We start from the raw sequence: 24,745 nt of genomic DNA on the forward strand, positions 1-24,745 counted from the left end.
ATGGGCAGCAGGTAGCTGGAGGCTGAAGATTCTATCATAATGATGATGGTAATAATAATAGTAATACTAACAGCTATTCACTTATTCATTCAACAAACATTGTTGAGCATCTTTTACCTACTAAGCAAAGCGAATCATATGGAATGTAGAAGATGATTAGTGCTACGAAGAAAAATACAGCCTGGAAAGAGACAGGGAATGTCTAAGAAGGGGTTGGGACAGTTTTGAATTTAAACAAAGTGGTTGGGAAAGGCCAGGCTGAGAAAGTGAACATTTGGGCAAAGACTTGAGGGAGAGAGTGAGTGAACTGAAGGACACCTGGCTGAAGAGCTGCCCCAGCAGGGGAAGCTACAAGTGCTCCTGAGGCAGGGGCAGGACTGTCAAAGGGGAGGAAGAGCAAGAAGGCCACGAGGCTGGAGCAGAGTTGAGGAAGGGGGCTCCCCACCTGCCTGCCAGGTACCATGCTGCTCCTGTTACCCGGACCATCTCATTTAACCCTTAAACGCTCCTGTGGGTTGCATGCCGTTTTACAGGTAAGGAGACCAAGCCCCAGAAAGGATAGGTAACACATCCAAGACCACACAGCTGTTCAAGGACAGAGCAGGGATTCAAATTCCAATCTGTGGGCACTGAGTTCACAGCCCTTCCATGTCACACCCAGCGCCCCAGGTGTTTTGTTTCTGACTCTCCATGTGACCTCCAGCTCCCCCCATCCTTGTCCATGGCCAAGTTGCTCTCAGCAAGTAGGGCAGGGCTCCTCTTACTCAACAATGGCCCATTCTTCTCCAGAGCCACCCTGGTCCTATAGAACCCCAGGACTCAGAACTTTGCTGCTGATGCTGTTGTGGAGACAGCGTGTCCAGGAGGGACCTCAGTTCCAGTTTTGGATTTCCTTAGAACGGCTGACTGCTTGGGGGTCCATCTCTGGTCACAAAGGGAAGCCAGGAGCCTGCTCTCCAGGCCACAACTTCCCTCCTCAAGTGCCCTGGAATTTGCCCCCTGACCCCAGCTCGGGCCCAGGGGGCGTGAGACTAACCAGGTCCCTGCAGGTATGAGCTGGGGTGAAAATGGCAGTTCTGGCTGCCGGGCCTGCCCTGGCTGCCTTCCTTTGTCAAGGTGTTTATAGAGTTAAGTGTGGCTTTCAGCGCAGTGGCTCTGAAGAGACCAAGGTGTCCCACCACAGACCAGTGAAATCAGAACCTTACTGGGTTTGGGTTTTCAGAAACCCCAAGAGATTCCAGTGTGTGGTCAGGGTTGAGAACCACTGAAATGAACCATGGGGTTTGTGTAAGAATTAAATTAGAGCATTTATTCACTCATTCATTCAACATTCACTTGAGGTCTGAATCTGGGCTGGGAGCTGTTCTAAGAGGTGGGGAAGCAGGCACTAAAGTTTAAAACAAACTTTAAAGAAGTTTAGAAACAGAAACAAGGCACACTCAGAAATAGTAATGTAAGATTTGAGGCAAACAGGTGATGCAGTCGCGAGAGCGAGAGGCAGAGGTGGGGGGACACAGGGCCGCCTGGGGAGACCCCTCTGAGGAGCTGGTGTTGCAAATGACTAGAAAAGGCTGAAGACTAGGGTGGGGCTGTTTCAGGCGGAGGCCAAGGCCCAGGTGGGGTGAGCTTGAGGGGAGGGAAGGCACCAGCCTGCTGACGCACCGTGAGTGAGGAAGGGATTCGGAGTGTGCAGGTCAGCGGGGAAAGGACAAGGGGGGCCCGAGCCCGCAGGCAGGGCTGATGGAACACAGCGTGGGGTTGGACTGTAAGGGCAGCAAGCCCCTGGAGCTTTCAAGAAGAGCCAAGTGATCTAATGTTTTAAAAGGAAATTGCCAACTTCTGTGTGGGGAATGGATTGTGAGAGGAGAATAAGCAGAGGGATCAGAGAGGAGACCAATGCGCAGGCCGAGAGAGGACAATGGCCGGGATGCGTGCTCCCCATAGAAGACTGGTGGAGAGACCCCATGCCTTTGGTGCTCAATGCCGTGGCAGGCTAGTGGGAAGCCCCTCCATATTAGCTAGTCTTACTTTTATTAATAAAAATTTCCCATCATGGCACTCCTCTCTGTGTGGGGGCTGGGGGCTGGTTGCAGAACTAGGCTTGGAATTGGTGGGGCTGGGGCCAAGCATGCCCAGGGGGACACAGAGGGACACCAGGGAGGCCAGGCCAGAGGGGCAGGTGCAAGGAGAGCCCGAGTCCATGGGGCAGGGCCAGGGGCCCAGTGGGGCTGGGAACAGTGCCAGGGGTTGAACTAGAATGGGGTCCAGAGTTTGAGGGTGAGGAGGCAAGGCTGAGTGGCCTCCAGAGAGGGCTTCAGTGGTGGGGGGAGAGAGAGAGAGAGAAACACTACCTACCCTTCTCCCAGAAATGCAGATAGTTTACTTCTATGCTTCCTTCAGTCTGTTAAAACACAAAATTCAACTGAGTAGGTGTTAAAGATGTTACTGGCTTCATTCAATGATTCACGAATTTGAGCAGTAGCCCATCTAGCAGATAGAAATGAGCTCCAAGGCCTTGCACACAATGAAAGGCTTTTATAGGCAGAGGGAGTGCGAACAAGGATGTCATCCTGGACACAAAGGCTGGCTGGTTATTGCAAGTTACTCTCCTCTAGGGGTGGCTGGGGTCTACCAGGCAGATGGCCTAACCAGTGCTGATCAGGCCATTCCTGATGGACAGTTTCTCTTGCAAGTAAATTAATCAGCGAGCAAATAAGCAAACAAGCAAATTAATCCTAAAAACAAGTTCCATTTAATAGTCATTATATTGTACCAGACTTACCCAGGGCTAACAAGCAGCATGCTACCTGGTGGACCCTGGGACACTGTGGATCATTATGGACCCTTTGTGCTGGTTAGGCAGTAATGAACCCTTTGGCTGAGATGCATATTTGAATCACATGCATCACTCAGCTTTCTAGAAAACCAGGCTTTCCACTCCAACCTTCATCCTCATCTCATGCACTGCGGTTATGTCATTTGACCATGTGTTCTCAATCTATAGACTGTAAAATAGAATTACCTGGAAAGCTGAAGAGACTCAACAATCAATAGCAATCCATGAATCTCCTTTGGATCCCAATTCAAACAAGCTTAAAATTCATGAGACAATTGTGGTAATTCACATACTGTTTGGTCATTTGATGAGATGAAGGCATTAATTTCACTTAGTGAGATAATAGTGCTGTGGTTATGTTTTGCTTTCAAAAAGCCCTTATCTTTTAGAGATTCATAATGAAACATTTATGGATGAAATGATATAAAGCTTAGGTCTGGCTTCAAAATAGTCCAGGACAGGGAGTCAATGAAAGTATAAATGAATTAAGATTGGTAGTGACAATAACTGAATTTGAGTGACACGTACCTTGGTGGTACATTCTAGCATAACTGAATTTGAGTGACACATACCTTGGGGGTACATTCTAGCATTCTCTTATTTTTGTGTTTGCTCAAAATTTTTCAAACAGAAAGTTAAAAAAAAATTATCTGAGGAGCTTTTAAAATGTACAGATATCAGGGCCCCACCCTGAGTGATTCTGAATTAACTGGTCTTGGTTGAGACAGACCGGGAGGAAAAATTTTCCTCTACCTTTCTGGGTTCTTCTAGCTGGTCTAAGAATTAAATTTGGCATGAGACTGATTAACAGGAGAAAAAAAAAGTTTAATTATGTGCACACAGAAGCCCAATAATGAAACTGAGACCTTAATAAATGACCAAGCTGGCAGTTATTACACTTCTTAGACAAAGAGACAATAAATTTATGAGGAATTAACAGGACAAAGAAAACTTCTTTTCAGGAGCTTCAATTAGTAAGGAATTGTAAGTAGAATCTGGTCTGGAGGAGTTAGTAAAAAGGAACAAGCTTTGTTTACCCAGCCTGGTGATAAAAATAGCTCTGCCTCTCCGCACAGGAAGGGTTCTGTTCACCTGAGGTATTTATTTCCTGCTTTCCTTGGGGGGGTTGGGTGAAGTGGGGTGGGGATGGGGACACAGTGACGTCAGAGTATCTTGCACCAGCTATATATTAAGTAACTTTAATTCAAAATATGCCAAAGTGGCACATTTTGGGGCAGTCTGCTCTTGACCCCTACAATACTAAATATTGTATTGTCATAAAAACTCCCCATGGGGTTTTAATGTGTTTCCAGGGTTAAGAAGTGCTAATAGAACACAAACTAGATCATATCCTCACAACTACACGGAAGGTGGAGAGTAGTTACCCACTCAGCAGATGGGGTGCTAAGCTCTGATAATGGACTTTGCAAATTTGAGGATCTGTGAACAATTCCCACGTGTGTGGGTGTGAGGGCAGTGTGGTATGGAGACTGAAACCTGAAGTTTGTGAACTTTTCCTCCAGAGGGTCAGATAAATTTTTGGCTTTGATCTCCGTTGCAACTACTTAACTCTGCCGTTGTACTTAAAGCAGCCACAGACAAACAGTAAAGAACAGGTGTGGCTGTGATCCACTAACACTTTACCATCCAGTAACACTTTATCTACAAGAACAGGCAGCAGGGACCATAGTGTGCTGACCCCTGGTTTAGACCATGGACATTAGGCTTAGATATACCTGAGCCCAAATCTTGTCCCTTCTACCAGCTAGGTGATCTTGGATGGGTCTCCGCCTCAATAAAGTGGGCATTGTCCCTACCTCATAGACATGCTGTGAAGGTTAATGAGATGGTGTGTGTAAAGTTCAAATACTAGCTTGGTAGTACATCGTGATCTATTTATTACTATAGGCCAGCATGTAGGGGGTACTGGGTACAGTGGAAGCAAAAAGAAGGTGCTGGGGTTTCAGCATAGAGAAGAGACAGGATAGGGCTGCTGAGAGGCTGTGATTTATAAGAAGTATGCATATAGGGTCTTCGTCCACAGTCCCTGGCTCACAGCTCCCAACACCCTGATTTCCTGAGCTATAAGAGCAATGCAAGCATTTTCTGTTATTACATCTGATCTTGTCCTCAGGTCCTGAAACACTTCAGAGCCATAAAGGTGAAATGGGTGTCTCGTCTTTCATAGCAAGTCCCTTTCCAGCACAACCGGGTTTATGTTAATGAAGATGACTTTTGGGCCCCTAAGGGTGGGTCTGAACCAACCAGGAATAGAGGGTTGGAACTTTCAGTGCCCAGAGGCTGAATCAATCACCAACCACCAAGGAGTTAATCAATCATGCCTATGTAACAAAGCCTCCATAAAACCCCAAAAGGATGGGTGTGGAGAGCTTCCAGGTTGGGAAACCCAGAACGATTGATGTGCCACTGTTCTGGGCCCCAAACCCCATGGGGCAGAGGCTCCCTTGTTTGGGACCCCATCCAATGTGTCTCCCCATCTGGCTGTTGATTTGTATCTTTCAATATCCTTCGTAGTAAATTGGTCATCTAATGAGTAAACTGGTTTCCTGTGTTCTGTGAGCTGCTCTAGCAAATAATCAAACCCAAGGACGGGGTCATGGGAACCTCGCTTTATAACCAGGTCGGTCAGAGGCACAGGTAACAGCGTGGTCTTGTGATTGGCTCTGAAGTGGAGGCAGTCCTCTGGGACTGAGCCCTTTACCTGGGGGATCTGATGATGTGTCTGGGTAGATAGCGTCAGACTTGAGCTGAATTACAGGACACCTACTAGTGTCCAAATCGCTTAGTGTGGGGAAGTACATGAATACACACACCTTGGAATTAGGTCCAAGAACCCCAAAGAGTCACTTTCCCAGGACCTCAGAAGCACCAAAGGTGGTAAGCTTTTCTCTCCATTGGGGCAGGTAACTACTACTTCCGTAGTTTATGGCATGAACCATGGAGTACTCATGATCGAATTCTTTCTAAAAAGCCAGTTCTTGCAATGTGAGCCCTGGCTTGTGCTGGGGAGGAAGAATTTTGTTTTCCCCTTCAAGGTCCTTCTACCAGTGTAAGAATCAAATTGACCTGGGACAGTAAGAGGAGAAAAAAACCACCACCAGTTTTATTACACACGGAGGCCCAACAACGAAACTGAGACCTAAAGAAATGACCAAGGCAGGCAGGTAGTACATATTTTAGTCAAAGAGACAATAAATCTGAGAAGAACTGACAGGACAAAGGAAACAGGCTTGGAACCTTCAATTTATATGGAATTCTAAACAACATTTGAGCTGGGGTAGTAAATTAGTAAAAAAAAAAAAATAACAGCCTTTGTTCATGCAGCCTTCTCTAGCTCTGCATTCCCTTCCCTGGAGATAAGGACACTCTCTACAACTCTTCCCGGTTTCAGCAGGTGACAGAGGAGGGTCAGAGTGTCCATCCTGCACCAGCTTTTCCTCCAGCTGCTTTAATTCAAAGTCATCAGTGTGCCCAAGAGACACACCTGGGGTAGCTGCCCTTGGCTGCTACCTTCCAAAGTGCCTGGTCCCCACTATAGTTGCGAAGGCCTGTTCCACAGTCCCAGATCAAAACCCTGATTCTACTGTCTGTTGCCAGCCTCACCCCTCCCCTCCTGTGGCAGGACATGTTTGAATGGAGGAGGGTAAAGGGTACCAGGGTGGGGGATGGGAGCCTCGTTAATGTCTGAAAACGTTCACTGTATGAATTTTGCAGTGAGGCACTAGAGAGGCAAATGAGGTAAAGGGCATGAATTTTGTAGCTCGGTTGCCTGGGTTAAAATCCTGAGTTTAACTTACTAGCTGTGTGACCTTGGGCAAATTACTTAACCTCCCTGTGCCTCACAGGGATGAAGGCATGGAAAGCACTAGAATTGTGCCTGGTACACGACAAATATGTTGAGCCACAAGTACTTATAAAATTTAGCACTGAGAATTGGTCACAGTTCTCTGTATTAGACCGTATCAAATTATATTGATCTATTTTTTAAAAAATCCTCAGTTTGCCTATTTCCCAGTGAGTATCAACTGTTGTTCATTCATGCTTCTTGTTCATTTTTCTGCCATAAATGCCAGGTGCCAGGAAAGCAGCAGTCAACAAAACAGTTAAGATTATAAATATAATCTGAAGAGGGGACCTAGAATATATCTGCATATTTAGGAATAAGAATAAATATGTCTTCTTACTTAAGATATTCAAGTGGTCTGTATGCTACACAGGGAAACAGCTCTATGCTTGAGAACATGCAAAGATCTGAGGAGTGGATCCTATGCTCCAAACTGATAGAGAAAATTTATGTTCCTAGGGACAGTGGAGCATATAGAGGGAGAAGCAGCTTTTGACCCGGACCGTTCTAACAGTTAAGAATTGCCCCCACCCCCAAAAAAAGAAAAGAATGAGAAAGAAAAGAGAAAAGGAAATCGTGTTGTAGATCTAATGCATACTTTTTATGGGAAGGTATCTAGGATATCTTTCATAGCAGTGAGGAAGAAAATCAGAACACCAAACAATATGCCTATGTGATTCCATTTATGTTCAAAATTGTACTTGCAAATATCATTCATACAGGTATTTTCAATATCTGTAAGGATTCATTCCAAACTGTTAAAAATAGCTTTCTCAGGGGCAGGATAATGGGAGATATTTTTATTTCCTATTTCACATGTGTTTATTGCAATGTTTGGAATTTTCACATTATAACTTTCAAGAGGAATATTTACACTTGTGGAGAAAATGTGTTCAAAAATCAAATGGGGTACACGAATGGGAAGTGAGGTAGTGAGCTCCCCAGCATTAGGGATATTCAAGCAGGAGCTGGAGGAACGTGAAGCAGAGGTTGTGATGGGGGACTGGACCAGTCATCTGTGAGATCCAGAGGCTCACCCCAGGACTCTGGAGTGGCACTCCCCTCTGGAAAAGTCTCACCTACTATCTGGGGGCCAGCAACTAGTGTGTGATTCAGCTTCTTGCTGCTCTGAGTAAGGCTCAGCTGCTCGGAGCTACCCTGGTGCAGTTTACATGGGGCCTGAGGTTAACCTAACTAGGCTTTGGGGGCCTGCTTGGAAGTTCTCCAGGCCCGGCTGGCCCAGCAGGGAGGGAGAGGAGGAGGGAGCAGTGACGTGGCGTCTGGGGCCTTGCCGTCACCTGTGCTGATAAGGGCTCCTTTTCTTCCTCCTGCCCCTGTAGGACAGCCATGGAGCTGCCCTGGATGTCCCTGCTACTGGTGGCCTCTTGTGTCTCCACTCTCCAGGGCTCACCAGAGAGCAATGTCCAAGAGGCCAGCATCAACCTGTCCCAGCCCTTGCACATTGTGGAAGAAGGCAACCTGCTGGTGCTCACATCCGCTGGCCTGACCCAGATGCTGAACCAGACCCGCTTTCTCATGGTGCTTTTCCGTGAGTGCCTCCAACTCTGGGGTGGTGGGTAATAAGTGAGGTGACACCTTCCTCCTTGCTCTTGGGTGCTGGAGGAGTTTATTATATATTGCTAAACATATGAAAACACATATTATGAAACTTCAAAAAATAATATGTGTATAGCATCACCCCCAATTTCCAGAGGAGAATACTGAGGTTCAGGGAAGTTAAGCAAGTTCAAGATACTATGTTGTTACTTTAGTCCTGGTTTGTATGTGGCTCCTCTGTCCCACTGAAGGCATGGAGCCAGGCTTTAGCCTCAGGTATATTCACCATTCAGAACCTTAGTTATCCCCTCTGTAAAATGGGCATGAATGTGATGACCACACTGGATTGTTGTGATGATTAAATGAGATACTACATTAAGTTGCTGGAACACAAGCAGAGAACAGTACATGATGGTGGTTATGGGCAAGCTCTGGAGAAAAGAGGCTTAAGAGGCCATCACCTTCGTCTAAATTACATTCTTTGGGCTGTTTTTCTCTGCATCATCAGACATTTTAGAGAAGGAACAGATTTCTTTTTCCCGAGGTACAGAGCTGTGTCTTGGGAGCAGGTGGAGGAGTTAAGAGCTTTCACACAGTGAGCACTTACTGGATGCTGGGTGCCACCCTGAGCGGCTTGCTAAACATTGTCATTTAATCCTCACCACCACCAGGCATGCTGGCACTATTTGTCTCACAGTTTTATAGCTGAGGAAACAGAAGCTCAGAGAGGCCAAGTGGTTTGCCCAAGGGCACACAGCTCCCAGGTGGGGACCAAGATGCTGTGCTTTACTACTTCGTACATGCAAGAGGCCATCATCTTTGTCTAAATTACATTCTTTGGGCTGTTGTTCTCTGCTTCAGCTGTGAACGCTGGAATCCAGAGTCCTGCCTTCAGAGCCTCTCCTGGGAAGTGGCTGGCTCTATGTCAGGCTCCAAGGCCTGCTTCCAGGATGTCAGACCTGACTAGCTCCTGGGTTCCCAGAGGGCCGGCAGGCAGCGCTGTGCAGGGTGTGCACCTTCCCTTCTTGGTTTCTGTGCCTTCCACACAGCGCCCCCCTCAGGTTCCCCCACTCCCCCACTGCTGCTGGGGTGCAGCCATTTCTCCCCTCCCTATCCTTGCCCTCCCCTAACCATAAACCCCTTACAGCATCCCTTTTCTCTCCAGTTTGACCAGAGCGTACAGTGGGGTGCTGTAAAGGTTCATAGTCCTGGGCTCTAATGCTGGGGTCATTCTGTCCCTTGCTGGTCAGGGGACCTGGGGCAAGTGGCCTTGCTTACTCAGAGTCTCTCTTAAATTTGACTGTGAAATGGAGAATTTAATATTATTATATATATAATTGCTAGAGTGCGTAACACACTGCCTGGGGCATAATAAGAGCTAACGCACATGTTGGCTGCCTCCTCTTCGTCATTACTAGTTTCCTCATCAGTGTGAAGGGCTGAGGGTTGCTCCCTCGCAGGTTGCAGTGGCGATGACGGGCTCAGACGTTTAGTCATTAGCTCCCGGTGAGCCCTCGCAGGGCAGAGCTGCTGCTATTCTACTGATTCTGATTCAGCCCACTTTACTCAGCTCTGTGCAGTGCCAGGCCTGGGTAGGCCCTATGAGGGTCCCAGAGAAAAGAGGCCCTGGCTTCTGCTCTCAAAGACTTTACAGTTTAAGCCAAGACCCAAGCTTGACATGTTGTCACAAGATGGTCACAAGATGGCCGTGGCACCTCCTGCATTGCAGCACACATTTTTGTTAGGAAAAAAGGGGGACAAATAACAAAGGGACAAAATACATTCCAGCCAAGTATGTCCCTTGAAAAAAAAACTTCTATAAGTTCCACCAGTTAACATTAGTTGTATCTTATTGGCTAGAATGGGGCCCATGGCTATTCCTAACCGAGCAGTCTGGAATGGTGAATGTTTTAAGTTTCCAACCTCTGTGGTGAAGGAAGCAAGAGAAAAGGATATTGTGATGGTTGATTCACAGTATTAGATCCAAGTTGTAGGCATGAGAAACTCTTTAAAATCCTACTTATACTACAAGAATAGTCTATAAATTCCATATGCTGGGTGCCCCAAGGAGCTTCTTCCAACTGCAAACCAGCCGAGCAGCTTTCCCTGGCTTGCCTCCTACATGATTCATCTTGGAATGCACAAAGGACTCCCAGGCCAAGGCAAATGCACCTTGAAGCTGGGAGTTTGGCTTCTATAGAATCTATGGTTGCTGGCATCAATATTTATCAAAGGCTCCATGCCAAGCACTGGTAAATCCTTAAGAGTTGTTCTTAGTCTGAATCACCCACACACCTTGGTTCGTAAGTGACATTAAGGTTTGGTTTAAAGTCATGGGCTTGGGAGCCAGGCAACTGTGAATAAGAAGCCCAATTGTGCCATGAATTTAGGTATGTGGCTTTAGATACATTTCTTTGTGTCTTACCTTCTTTATCTGTGAAGTGGGAATAACAGAAGTGGTGGAGTCATCATAGGGATCGACTGAGAGTATCTGTGAAGAACCTGGCACATGGAAGATGCTGAGTAAATGAGTATCCATCCTCCCTTGGCCCTGTGACACCTAAACAGATGCAGTTAATCAACTTTCTATCAGACAGGACTGGGATCAGCTTCAAGTAATAAAGAATCCGCTAATGATGGCTTAAATTGTGCGCCAGTTGATAAGCAGTCAGTGACTGTCCTAATAGCTCCACTGGGTCGAGAACGAGGCTCTTTCTAGCTTTTCACTCCACCAAGCTTGACATGTTGTCACAAGATGGTCACAAGATGGCCGTGGCACCTCCTGCATTGCAGCACACATTTTCGTTAGGAAAAAAGGGGGACAAATAACAAAGGGACAAAATACATTCCAGCCAAGTATGTCCCTTGAAAAAAAAACTTCTATAAGTTCCACCAGTTAACATTAGTTGTATCTTATTGGCTAGAATGGGGCCCATGGCTATTCCTAACCGAGCAGTCTGGAATGGTGAATGTTTTAAGTTTCCAACCTCTGTGGTGAAGGAAGCAAGAGAAAAGGATATTGTGATGGTTGATTCACAGTATTAGATCCAAGTTGTAGGGTAATTTAAATGTGCCAAATGTCTTATTAGTTCTTTTCATATTTTGGGCTCAATTAATGCTAGATGAATAAAGTCCTTAAAGGAAATGATTTCTAAAATTGATTGCCTACTTTTGCACTCAAACTCCTTCTTTGTTCTGATTTGATTAGATACATTAATAATCACTGTGTTAGCAGGGAAAGCTGACTGCTACAACAACCCCAAAACTAGGTTTAAAAGTTTCATTTCTTGCTTGTATTTTTGTCCCACACTGGTCTGCAGAGGAGCTCTGCTCCATACAGTCATTCAGGCACCCAGGTTCCTTCCAGTGACTTGAGTCAATCCAGTGACTCAAGCATCTCTAGGGCTAGAATATCCCACTGAATCCTCTGCCCCCAGCCAGAAAATGGATTGAGAGACAAAGGACGTGCTTCTGAGCTAGGCCAGACATGGAAAAGGTGCACAGCAGTGCTACTCAAAGTGTGGTCCATGGACCTACGGCGTCAGCATCACCCAGGAGCTCATTAGAAATGCAGAATACTGGGCCTCACTGGTATACTACATCAGAATCTGCATTTTAACATTTCAAGGTAATTCACATACACATTACAGTGTGAGAAATGCTGGTATCACATCATTTCTACTCACATTCCATTGGCCAGATTGCCTTCAATGGCCATAGCTAGAGACAAGGGAGACCAGGAAATGAAGTCTAACAGTGTAAAAGCCAGAGGAAAAACAAACAGGGTTTGGAGCACACATGACATTGTCTGCCTTAATCACATTGTACCTACTTTTTGCTGTCGAAGCCTTAAATGGCCTTTGATCAAAAACAACTTAAAGCTGGTCTGGCTGAATGGCAGCCCGGTGGTATAAGCTCTTCAAGACAGTGAACTACCAGGAAAAGGTTTTGCTTCTGGGTAGGATTGTCAAGGACTATTTCCTCCATGAGGCTGACTTTCTAGACTTTGCTTATCTCAGGCTAACATTTCAAAGACATCTAGTTCTCAAATTCAACGGACACTTGCCAGTTCCTACCTTCCATATGTGTCTGCAGCCCCAACCTGAGGCCCTGGTCCCTAGGGGCCCATGAGCCCATTCTCTCTGGTTCTCTCTGACCTCTTTGGCTCACTTTCTCAGTTCTTCCTTATGCCTCCTCTTTCCTATAACCCTGAAGTCAAGGCTGTGACAAGCAGCCCATGGACCGAAAGTGGCTAGCAAGTAGGTCATGTTTGGCACATGCACTTTTAACACACTTTTAACAATTGGGAGATTTCAAAATTAAAACTGAATTTTTATCTGCTATTGAAACAACAGATTTAGAAGCACTGGCCCACATTCCTGCAAAGTGACAACCGGTTGGAGCCAAATTATTTCCCCTTTTGAACAGAATACATGCCTGTCAGTTTGTCACATCCCTGTCCAGCCAACCCCACATAGTCCACACACTTTGCATGACAGAACACACATCTTAACACATTTAGCCTCCCCAGAATGGCAGAGCAGGTGGGCAGGAGTGGGGAGCCTGTCCTGCCCCTGTGAGAATGTGGGTCTGCCCAGTCAATCAGGGCAGAAGGCAGAGTTCATGGCTCTGTGGGACTCTGACATAATTTAAGATTGGCACTGAACCTGGGACTATAGCGAGTCAATCAGTTTTACATTCCTTAATTCCATTTGAGGACAACCAATTTGAATACTTTAAACTTACAGAATTTCCACCAGCACGTATTTGAGAGCAGTGAACACCAGCAGAGATTTTGTTATCTAAAAGGAGACAAACTCATTATGATCGAATATTTGACTCCTTCCAATACACAGTTTCAATCAAAATGAGTTCTCAACAACTGGCAGACCTTCTAAGTGACCTTTGGAAAAATTAATCACTTGGGGAAAGCATTATAAAAGCTTCTTTCCAGGAGTAAATGAGCTCTTCACAAAAAGAATTTTTCTGATATCGTCCCCAGGGACATTTTGCGCAGTAGCTCTCAGTCCTCAGCGGCTGCCCAGCTTCTCATCTCTCTGAGGACTCCAGGCTCAAGAGCCAATGGTCAGTAGAACCTTTTCTCTTGGATGTCCTCAGCACCTTTGATTCACTTCCAACAAACTGCTTCTTCTCACATTCTGCCTAACTGATAGAAGAGCTATCTACCCAATATCAAAGTCGGAAATCTCAAGGGCATTCTTGACGCCTCTTTATTCTCACATCTAATCCCCCACCAAGTCCTGTTGAAACCATTTCCTGAAGCCCTCTGCAGTCTCCAGTTTTCCTCTTAGTTCCTGCATCATCATTCCCCATCTGAAGCACTACTACAGCCTTTTAGGGGTCTCCCTGCCTCTTCCAATGCTGTCTCCATAGTGCACACAGAGAGATTTCTTAATAAAATGCATATCTGATTGGGTCACTCCCTGATTAAAAACCCTCAGTGATTCTCTTAAGACCGAACATGACTACAATGTCCTCTGCTTGATCTAGCCTTGGCCCACTTCCTTACTCCACTTCAATGCTGTGCTGTAGACCCTGAGTGGTTTGTGGTTACCAGGTAGGTCACATTGGCTCAGACCTCAGGGCCTTTGCACTTGCAGTGCCTTCTGCTCATAGTGTCTTTCTTGCACTTATTCCCCTGGATTGTGAAGTTTAAACTCATAGAGTTGGCTTGTGAGGAACCTTTGTCCACCCTCATCTAGACTGGCTAGGAGGCCCAGTCATAGCTCTCTGCACACTCCCTGTCATAGTTTGCCACACTGCATTGAAACTGCTTTCAAACTTGTGCGCTCCATGGGGCCAGGGATCAAATCTTATTCATTGCTTGATTGGTAACATGGGGTGTTGTTCTTGGAGCATGGTAGGCCAGCAGAAATGGTGAATGAATGAATGAATGAATGAATGAATGAATGAATGAATGAAATAAGCTTTCCTTTGGCTCTTAATGTTCTCCACGAATGGGACAAGGAGAGAAAGGAAGGCTACATTTAGTAGGAAGGGGTCAAAATGAGATTTATCAGGAGGCATCTCTAGAGTCATTTGGAAGTGCCCCTAAAGCAGAATTGGCAAGGGTCTGTCCTGGAAGCAGGTTAGATTTCGATAGTGATGAGGATGAAGATGTTGACGATGACGGTTGTGATCAGGGCCACTCATTAAGCTTCTGTATTTGAGGCACTGTGCTTTATCTCTTGGTCTTTATTTTATATATAAGGCAAAGAAGTCTCAGACAGGTTGAATAATGTACCAAGAGTCACACAACTTATAAGTAATGAGGCCTGGATTTTAGAGCAGGTTTGACACTAAAACTGGTGATCAACCCATTTTATAAAACTGTGCTGATAATTGGAATATTTGCTTATTTATTTATTTATTTACTCACCATTCATTAAATATTTGTTGAACACCTATTATGTGCCAGATATACTTCTAGGCACAAAACAGGTGGTCATCCTTGCTTCATGAAACTTATATTCCACAGCTGTGAGACTCAAGGTAAACAGATACAGAGTAAAAAATGAAGTATGTCTTGTGGTTAAAGATGCTATGGAGAAAAACAGAGGACAATAGGTAGTGTAAGGGGTAAATATAAATGGGACTGTGAGTTTACATAGGGTGGCCAGGGAAGGCCTTCCTGAGAAGGTGACAATTCAGAAAGACCTGAAGACAGCAACCCATGCAGATATCTGAGAAGAGAGCATTTTGGGCAAAGGGAACAACAAGTACAACGGCCCTGGGGTGGGAATGTGCCAGGATGGCTAAAGCTGAGGTGCTGAAGAGCAGTTGGAGATAAGATCAGAAAGGAAGTGCAGATCCTTCAGGGCTTTGGAGACCATTGTGATGGTCAGATAAATTGCTAGTTGGCCCTCGAGGATCTAGAAGAGGCTGATGACCATTCTAAAGTCCCCATGCCTGTGAGCACCTCTGTACTGTAAGTGGCCCTAGGGAATGGGGAGAGGGTGGTTCTCAGAATACATTTCCATGCCTGATCTGGCTTGGCCTAAAGTAGGGTTTCTCATCTTCACCACTACTGACATTTTGGCTGGATAACTGGTGTGTGTGTGTGTGTGGGTGGTGGGGGAAGGCTGTCCTGTGCTGTAAAACTGTAAGATGCTTTAGTAGCACAGCCTCGACCCACTAAAGATGGGTAATGCCAATACCACGTATGTCGTGACTCCAAAAGTGTCTCCAGCTATGGCCAGATGTTTCCCATTTAGAACCAAAGTCTAAAGACAGGCAGATTCCAGCTCCCTGGGCTGGAGGCTAATCTCCAGTCTCTACCTTCCCTCCTCCCCCCTCCACCAGCCCCTCCCCTGACTCACACTGGCTTCTCAGAAAAGGGAACCTGGGGCTATCTGCTAGAGACCCAGACAAACACTGATTCTAGGTCCATTAAACATTAACATATCTACACCTCAGGCAGGCAGAGAGTCCCTGCCTGTTCTAATATGACCCCGTGCCCCATTTGCTTAACCTAAAACCCATTGAAACCCATGTGAGAGCCACACAACAGGCCTAGGCTTGTGTTCGACGACTCGGTGCTGGTCACCCTTGTCTCCCTTTTCCCGGGAACCAGAAGATCTGCTGAGGATCCTGACGTCTCCATAGGATCATCCCTTCCCAAAGAGAACCTGGTCAGAGCGAGATCAAGGATTCCCCATCTACATCCTCAAAGTGGTTAATGTTCACTGGACACTTCTGTGCCAGAACTTTGCACAGTTTGTCTTACTATGTAGGATCTTCTTAAGGTGTAGAATCTATTAATATCCCATTCTGTAGATGAGGAAACTGAGTCTCAGAGATGTTTAGAAACACGTTGCCTGGGCCGCAGGTGCTGTTCGCCACTCTAACTGTCTGTGTTATGAGATAAGATAAGGAATCCATGTTCACTGAGTGCCCAGATATGCCAGACAATGAGCTCTAGCTGGAGCGTGGGATGTAAAGAAGGCTGTACCTGTAGGAGCTCTCAGCCTTCCAGCAAAGGGCCTCTGCCCATCCACGGCCCACTGGGCACTGTGCTACCACCTGAATCGTCTCCATGCCCAGACCAAATGGGCATTTCTAGTTGGCCAAGGCAGGCACAGGCACCCAGACCTGAGGGGTGCATGCATTCCCTTCACCTTTACAGTCTTGGAAGTCAGGCTTTCAGAGTCCAGAAGTAAAACTTATTTGCAAATTTTAAGAAGACAGAAACCAAAAAATAGGACAGTAAATCATAAAGAGTGGATTTGGCTCTACAGATTCCCTCTGCTCTGACAGAAACCACCCAGAGCAGGGGAGATGGAAACAGCTCCATCCCTACTCTCCAGGAAATAGGAACCTTTTTCATACCAGCTTACCTATAAGGTCAGTCAGAGCATGGATCTTGCAGTCAGTCAACCTTGGAGTGGAATCTCAGCCTAACCACTTCCTAGCTGTAGGATCTCTAAGATTCTGCCTCCTTGTCTGTAATATTCCTTGCCTGTAATGGCAGATGACTCAAAAGGTTGTTCTGAAGATGACCCAAGGAGATGCATGCACTGAGCAAAGCGTTTGGCATAGTAAGTGATCAATAAATGTAGCTGTTATCTTGTTATCACAGCTACAATAAATGTAGCTGTCATTGTCACCATCCTCCTCTTCCTCCTTCAGGTTGCTTTGGTCAAAATCTGAGTCCTCCTTGACTCCTCGTTATATTCTACATCCCACCCACTGATAAATCCAGTCACCACCTTCACTACCTCTCTAGACGCTTGTCACTTCTCACCCCTTCCATTGTCGCTATCCTGGGGCATGCCATTGCCACCTTTCACCTGGCTGTCACAGTGGCCTCTGACTGGTCTCCCTGAACCCACTTTTTTCCTTTGGTCTAATTTCCATATAACACTCAGTACAATCCAGTTGAAATGTAAGATCACATCTAACTTTGCCTCAAGCCCTCCAGTACCTTTCTGCAACATCTAATCAGCGGCCTCCAAGGCCTTGTGTCATCTGACCTGTACCCCAGCTTACTCTGCTCCAGGCCCAGTGACTTCTTGTCTTCCTCAAACGTGTTTCACATGCTCCCACCCCAGGGCCTTTGCACTTACAGTTTCTCTGCTTGGAAACCCTCTCCCTCCAGATATCCACATAGCTGCTCCCTCACCAACTTCAGTGTTTTTAAAAACTGTCCTTCTTAAGGAGGCCTCATTTAACCTCCATATTTAAACTCAATTCCTGTGACATTCCCAAATTTCAGCTCTGCTTCTTTCATCTCCATATCACTTAGCATCTAATACAGCACGTTTTTTGTCTATTCTCAGCTTTCTCCAATGACAGCGGGGATTTTTATGTTCCTTGTTAAAGCCTCCTTACCCAGAACTGTGCCTGGCATGTGGCAGATCCTAAAAAACATTTGTTGAATGGGTGGATGGATGGATGGATCCCCATTACTATTATTGCTCAGAGCCGTCCAGCTCACCCTCAGGGACCAGTGTTCCAGTGGCCACAGCCTTTTTCTCTACCTTTCATTTGCATTTTGAACACTCAGGAGCACTGGGCTGTGTGTGGAACTTCTAACACCACCATTTGGACAATTATTCTTTGTTTTTCTCGTGCCCTGAGCTTCTTCCCTTGGAAACTCAGATTTGGACCCCATGTCAGGCAGTAACCCTGAGCCAGGCATGGTTGAATCCACCGGGAAGCCCAAGGGACAGAGCAGCTGGCAAGAGGCCAGTGCCTGCCATGGTGATGGATGGAGGGCAGAGAAGGCAGTGATGGTGACAAAGCAGGCAGTGGAGAGGCATCGATCTACGAGGGAGGAGAAAAGACCACTTCCCTTCCATTGATTGGAAGTTTAATGAAAACAATCGTTCACTTTCGGGTTCCATCACAGGAACAGGTGTGCTGATCGGCACTGGGCGTGCGCCAGCTGGCCCAGAACTGGCTTTCTGGGTTCTGTTTCACAAAAGACCTCTCTGTTGGATTTGGAACTTGCCCATGGCAATGGAGGTGATGTGCACTTTTCTCCAAGAGCTCCAGATGCATGGGGGCGGGGAGCTGAGCAACAGAAAGTGTTCAGGCTTGAAAGGGCATCAGTGCCCTGCCCTGGCGTGGCCTGCCAGCCACAGGCATGAGAGCGGTGAGGGACCAGCCGTCTCAATGTTATCAGGAGCAAGGCAGGCAAACTCAAGTGCCTTTTAGTTCCCTTCCATTTAGACTGGGATGCCTCGCCTGCTGCCAGGGTCACATGCCAGCTCCCAGAGACTGGTTTCCGGAAAAGCACTCCCCACTCCCCACCCCTGCCCCACTGCCCTTCAGTGTCAGGGGCCAAGGAATCTTCATCTTCGAGACTGTGAGGTCTCTTTGACACCCCTTCCCCAAGAGGCAGGCTCAGAGTGGGGAGGGGAGCTGCATAACCTCTCCCTACCTCCCCCACTGCCCCCACCTGGCCTTCCTTCCCTGACAAACCCCTGCAATATTAAATGCAGCTACAGGATGACTTGGGGACTCAATTTGGCCTGTTAGCTCCAGGATTTTCCACCAGATGGCACTAATGTCTTCTCATGTGTGTGTGTTTCTCTCTAATTTCTGACCCTAGAAATTTTGCAGTAGTAGTAGTAATAATAATACCTTATGTCCTTTCCATGTGCTAAGCAGTGTGCTAAAGGTGTGACATGCTCAGCAGAGATTAGAGAGCCAGGCAGAGGGGATCTGGATCCCTGATATACCTCTTACATGGCCTTGGGTGAGTGGGTCATTTCTGTGCTCATCAGTTTCTGCATGTATAAAATTGAAAGAATAAACAATACCTACCCCATAGGGATACTGGGAGGATTAAATGGCTTAATCCATGTAAATTGTTTAGAAAACAAGAAGCACTATATAACTGATTGTTAAGTAATCCTATTTGACTGACAACTTCATGAGGTAGCCACTATTATTTCCCCCATTTTACCTGTAAGGAAAGTGGGGCTCAGAGACACTGATGAGGTGCTCAAAGCTGTGCTGCTGTCAGCGTTCCTGAAGCCAAAGATCCCTGACGTGTGCCTCCCAAACTGGAGAAATATTTTTGTATTTCTGAAAATTTACCCATTAGCAGAAGAAGAGGAGAAAGGCCCAGGAGCTAAGGAGGTCAAAGCAAACCTCCTCAAAGGGCGCTGGGGAGGGGATGGCTCTTAGGGTTGCTGTCTTACACTGGCTCTTTCAGAAAACCCGTCCTCGCGGCTGTCCAGGGACCTGGCTGAGGAGCTGGGCAAAGCTGTGGAGATCATGGGCAAAGGCAAGAATGGGCTCGGCTTCGGCAAAGTAGACATCACTGTGGAGAAGGAACTTCAAGAGGAGTTTGACATTAAGAAGGCCCCAGAGTTGATGCTGTTTTTTGAAGGCAACAGGTCGGAACCCATCAGCTGCAAAGGTAACTGTGCCTGCATGTCAATCAAGGCAATGCTAACTATGCAAACACATAAACACTAGCATTCTGGTAGCTTAACAGAATTACGGGTTTATTTCTTGCTCACTTATGGTCCAGTTGGCAGGCAGTGGGTGGAGGTGAGGGGGTTCTGCTCCACACAGTCTTTCAAGGACCCAGGTTCCTTCCCTAGGGTGCCTGGGGCACAGGGACAGAGGACTGCCACGGGCAGTGTTCAGGGCCCAGGCCTAGAAGTGTCTAACGTCACTTCTGTTCTCATTCCACTGGCCCACATTCTGTTACATGGCCCCACCCAGCTGAAAGGCTGAGTCAGGACACAGGCCCTGCTCTGTGTCCAAAAATAAATTTTGGTGAACTCGTAGCTGCCTCTACCGCGGCTTGCCTCTCAGCTGGTAGGCCCCAGGAATGCCAGAGGTGGAATAGCAAGGAGCATGATTTATAAACTGCCAGAGAGAAAGTGAGTTCCTAACTCCCCCCCGCCCCCACTTCTTATCCAAACCTTCTGCTTTAGAAAGGTTGGACAGGGTCTCAGTACAAGGAAGCAGCCCATCAGCCTAAGCTGACCAGAGGGGAGACTGGGAGACGATGGGACAGGACGCGCTTGGGACAAGCTGACTACCAAACACGTTAGCTTCTATCATCATGCATTTCATTAACTCACTCATTCACTTATTCAGTGCTCTTTTATTGAGAACCTGCCAGGTGTCAAGCCCTATCTTGATGTCAAGGATGCCTGAGAAACTATGTGCCTCAGTGTGGCACATGACAGGTCCTAATTTTTAAAAATGTTAACTATATGAATACATAATATGCCTCATGGGTGGCTGTCTGGAATAAATCTGATGAACACAGATGTGCCCAGCACAGCCTGTACTACACTGGTAGAGTGCTCCCATTATATGTGCGTTGAATGCCTGAACCTCAGGAAACTGAGATTGCCTTTTGTGAGGCCTGGCATTTAGCAGGTTTGCAATAAGCCTGTTTGTGTTTTTGCAAGAACCAAAGGGGCCTAGTGAGTGCCAGGTGCAGGGGCTGCAGGATGCCCTGCAGTGCTCAGAAATGGACACGAGGGGGCATGAGACACACAGGCCAGGCTTGAGGAAGGTGCTGCAAAAGGGCCAACCTTGGGGCTGGTTACATAAAAGATCTGGCAGTACAGGGGCTCCCAGGGGGCTTGTCGGGGTGGGTGGGATGTGTGTAATGGTGGTGGGGGTGTGTGTGTCACAGAAGAGATGGGGGAGAGGGCAGGATCAGTGAGAGAGGGGACAGAGACTGCTGCTTCCTACAGACTGAGTGAAAGCCCTCAACAGTGGGGACACTGAGGTTCAAGCATTCAGTGCACATATAATGGGAGCATTCTACCAGCATAGTACAGGCTGTGCTGGGGACACATGGATCCCGAGAGAGGAGTCCTTTGTGACAGGCTGCTTTTTAGCGTGGGCTGCGAAGAAAGAAGCTCCAGGACACTCTATCCAAGAAGTCCCTATCTGCTCCTGGAGTGGCTTAGGTTCTGGGATGCCCTCACTTTCTGAAGGACGGGAGAGGTCTGACTCCACGGAGGGCAACACGGTGACAATGTGGCAACTTGTGGTGGAAGCCAGTGCCAGGGACCTCCTCTGCCAGGCAGGACGCTCCATCATCACTTCCTCCAGGAAGTCTCCCCTGACTGCCCAGGTCCAGGGTGCCTGCCCCTCTTCTGGGGTCCCACAGCACCTGTGCTTCCCCTTCAAGGCCCTCATTTCACAGACTTGTATCTGCTCCTCATTGTCTACGGAGAGCACAAGGGCAGGCTGTTCTCACTTGGATTCCTAGGTCCTCTGTCGAGACTGCCAGAACGGCAGACTCCCCCTGGCTTCCAGTCCTCACTAGTGCCCTCAAGGAGCAATCACTTCCTCTTGTGGAATTTTAATGTCCTCATCTGTAAAATGGGGACAGTGACTGTATCTACCTCCTAGGATTACTGGGAAGATGAAGTAAGTTTGCAAGACTCAAGGCCTCACACACATTCGAAGCATTTATGTGTTCCAGGCACTGTTCTAGTCCCTTCCCACAGTCACAACCCAATATGGGAGGTGCTTTTACAGATGGGGAAACTGAGGCACAGGGTGGCAGAATAACTTCCTCAAGGCTCCCCAGCTAATAAGCAGTGGGAAGCACAAATACTTTCTTGCAAAGGGCCAGATAAATATTTTAGGTCTTACAGGGCAGATAATCTCTGGGGCAACTATTTAACTGCTGATGCAGCCATATGTAAACAAATAGGAGTGGGTTGTGTTCCCATAAAACTTAATTTATAAAATCAACTGGCAGGCCAATTTGGCCCATCACTATAGCTGACCAACCCCCTGCTCTACATTGTACTGCACTCTAAGTAAATGTCAGATGTGGTTATTATTAGTAAATGATTAGTTTCCTGACCCTTATCCACTGCTTGGAACACTTAGGTGCTTAATGAATCATTTTCGCATTTGAATAAGATGGAATTACAAAGGCCCAGAGCAGGCAGGCTGGGGTAAGGAGCTAACCCATATTTCTACTGAACTTGCCCACCCCCTTATTCCTCAGTTACCCCCAGCCAGGGAAAGAGGCAGAGAGATGCAGGGAGGCAGCAAGGCCTGGAATTTAGGATACCACCAGCTATGAGAATTTAGCCAGCCTTGCAATGTCCCATTTCCTAAACAGGGTGAATAATGCCAGACTTGACCGGGCTTCCCTGAACTGACAGGGTGCAGTTCTTTGCTGGTTTTCTGCACTGTGACTTTTACAAAAACCTGCCCAGGAGGCAGGAGGGGTTTGGTTCCCGTTGGGTCAAAGCCATCGTCCTGTTTCTCCGCTAGTCTCCAAGGACTGATGGTGGGAGACCTGGCCTTGGCCATCTTGGTGGAGGTGGGGAGACTCAGGTTGCCTCCAGGGATTCAATTACTGATGCATTCACAGCTTGTACCTGGAAATATGCTGCCCAGCGCCAGCCCCAGTCAATCATTGACATAACGTTCACACCTCAGTTATCACCGTGTCCTCTGGCTCAGAGCCAAGTGCCAGAGGAGACACCTGCCCTATAGCGGCAGTGCCAGATCTGCCGGCACTCAGGAGCAAACTGTCTGTCAGGTTCAGAGCTCCCTCAGTCCCATGGGGTCCAGAGGCACAGTGGAGCTCATACATCCCAGAGAAGACCCAAGATTCAGTTCCCCCAAGCCAGGTTATCTAACAATTCATTCACGTCACTCATTCATCCTGTAATTATTTCTTTAGCACCTGGTCTGAGCCAGACATTGCTGGAGCTACTGGGAAAGTTAGCAAAAAGGCCGACTTTGAGGAAGAGACTCAATAAAGAACATACAGCAGGTCATAACATAGAGAAAGGGGGGGATCCTGCAGGGAACTGGATCAGGAGGAGACGCCCTCCAGGGCCTGGGGGAGTGGGTGGGCCCGGTGTGCTGGACAATGAGGGCTGCAGCTGCTGTGTGGACAGTGGGGGAGAGGCGCAAAGGGAGCTGAGAATGATGGTTCTGGAGTTCAAACGCCTTCGGGGAGTTTCTGTTCACTTTGATTTGGTGTTTTCAGAATTTTTAAAACAATTCCTTTCAGGGCACTTACAATTTTTGCATACAATGCTTATAAGAGACATAGTTTGTTTCCAGGATCTGGGCCTGTTTCTTCCTGAAAGTTGGCTTGGAACACTGAAAAAAGAAACCCAGCCTGGCATGGAATCAGGAGGAGGGGATGGTGGCAGTGGGGTGGATTGCCTTGGTCTGAGGGTGGCGTGGGGCCCAGACTATTCTGTCCCTTGAAGCCGCCAACCTTCCATGAACTTCCATAGGCCTGACTCACTGTGGTTGTTACAATGGCCTAAACTTAACTTACTAAAGCTGAGCACAGCATCCTTATGACCAGAAATTCTCCTGGGCATGTACCCAACAGAAGGGCGTACAGTGTGCCCTCAGAGACATGCATGAGAATTAATTCTTAATAGTTCCAAACTGGAAACAACCCAAATGCCCATCAACAGAGAATAGGTAAATACATTGTAGAATATTCACAAAATGCAATGTGACATAGCTGTGATAATAAATCTACAAGTACATGTAACAACGTGGATGAATCTCACCAACCCAACAGTGTCAGGCCTGAGAGCACACGCTGTGTGATTCTACATGCGTAGAGTTCAAGAGCAGACAGATGAGTGCATGCTGTTTAAAGTTAGAACAGTGGTTATGCCTAGGTGTGGGAGGGTCTGGAAGGGGACACCAGGGGGACTTCTGAGGGCCAGGCAATGTTCTAGTTCTTGATCTGGGGGATACTTACTCATGTGTTCATTTTGTGGAAATTCATCTAACTATACATTATAATTTGTGCACCTCTCTGTATATAAATATACTTCATTGAAAGTTTTAAAAATGGTCTAATGCTCTTAGGAAATGTCAGCAAAAACACTGAAAATAGAGTTTATTCTATTTGATTTACCACCTCAGAGTGCATTCAGCAGCCCCCACGTGGCAATCTGTCCTGCTGCAGGGCCTTTGCATGGGTTGTTCACTCTGCCTGGAAGCCTTTCCCTCCCCTGCTGCCTCCTGTTAACTCCTGCGTATCTTTCAGTTCTCAGCTCATAAGTTATTTCCTCTAGGAAGCCCTAGACTTCACAGTCTAGGTCATGTATCTTTGCCACAGGCTCATAGAACTTTTCGTTTGAATACTTTGGGTGTGATTCTATACTTGTTATTTGACAATTGTGCTACCCAACAGAATAAGAGCTGCAAAACAGTGCTAATGTGTTTGTTTCTGCTCACCAGGATGGCCCCAGTACCAAGCACAGCACTTGATAACATAATAGGCACTCAATACATATTTGTCAAATGAATGCAAGTAAAGGCGAGTAAAGGAATGAAGGCCTGGAGATACGGTCCAAAGCTACTCACGACAAACACTGCCTTGTCTCATAAACCCCCTTTAAATGTTCCATTCTATTCTAAGCAGACTTTGATAGAAAATAGCATTTTGCAGTACCTGCCATCATGTGAACTTGATGATCCTATCAAACACGTGTGCACCAGTGGCCTTGTGCACATTCTGGCACACCATT

The 24,745-nt window shown here is 46.9% G+C and overlaps 1 protein-coding gene across 1 annotated transcript in view; it reads left to right on the forward strand.

The window, feature by feature from the left end:
- The first annotated feature begins 925 nt into the window (after positions 1–925).
- The window catches only part of PDILT (protein disulfide isomerase like, testis expressed), a 39,908-nt gene continuing 16,088 nt past the window's right edge, over positions 926–24,745 (forward strand). Inside the window, exons 1-3 of the mRNA XM_017650175.3 lie at positions 926–1,049; positions 8,042–8,250; positions 19,444–19,650. Of these exons, the coding sequence (XP_017505664.3) occupies positions 8,049–8,250; positions 19,444–19,650 (409 nt within the window). The 5' untranslated portion in view covers positions 926–1,049; positions 8,042–8,048. The remainder of the gene's footprint in view (positions 1,050–8,041; positions 8,251–19,443; positions 19,651–24,745) is intronic.

Source organism: Manis javanica, chromosome 10 (genome assembly GCF_040802235.1).
Source record: "Manis javanica isolate MJ-LG chromosome 10, MJ_LKY, whole genome shotgun sequence".
Classification (NCBI taxonomy): Eukaryota; Metazoa; Chordata; class Mammalia; order Pholidota; family Manidae; genus Manis; species Manis javanica.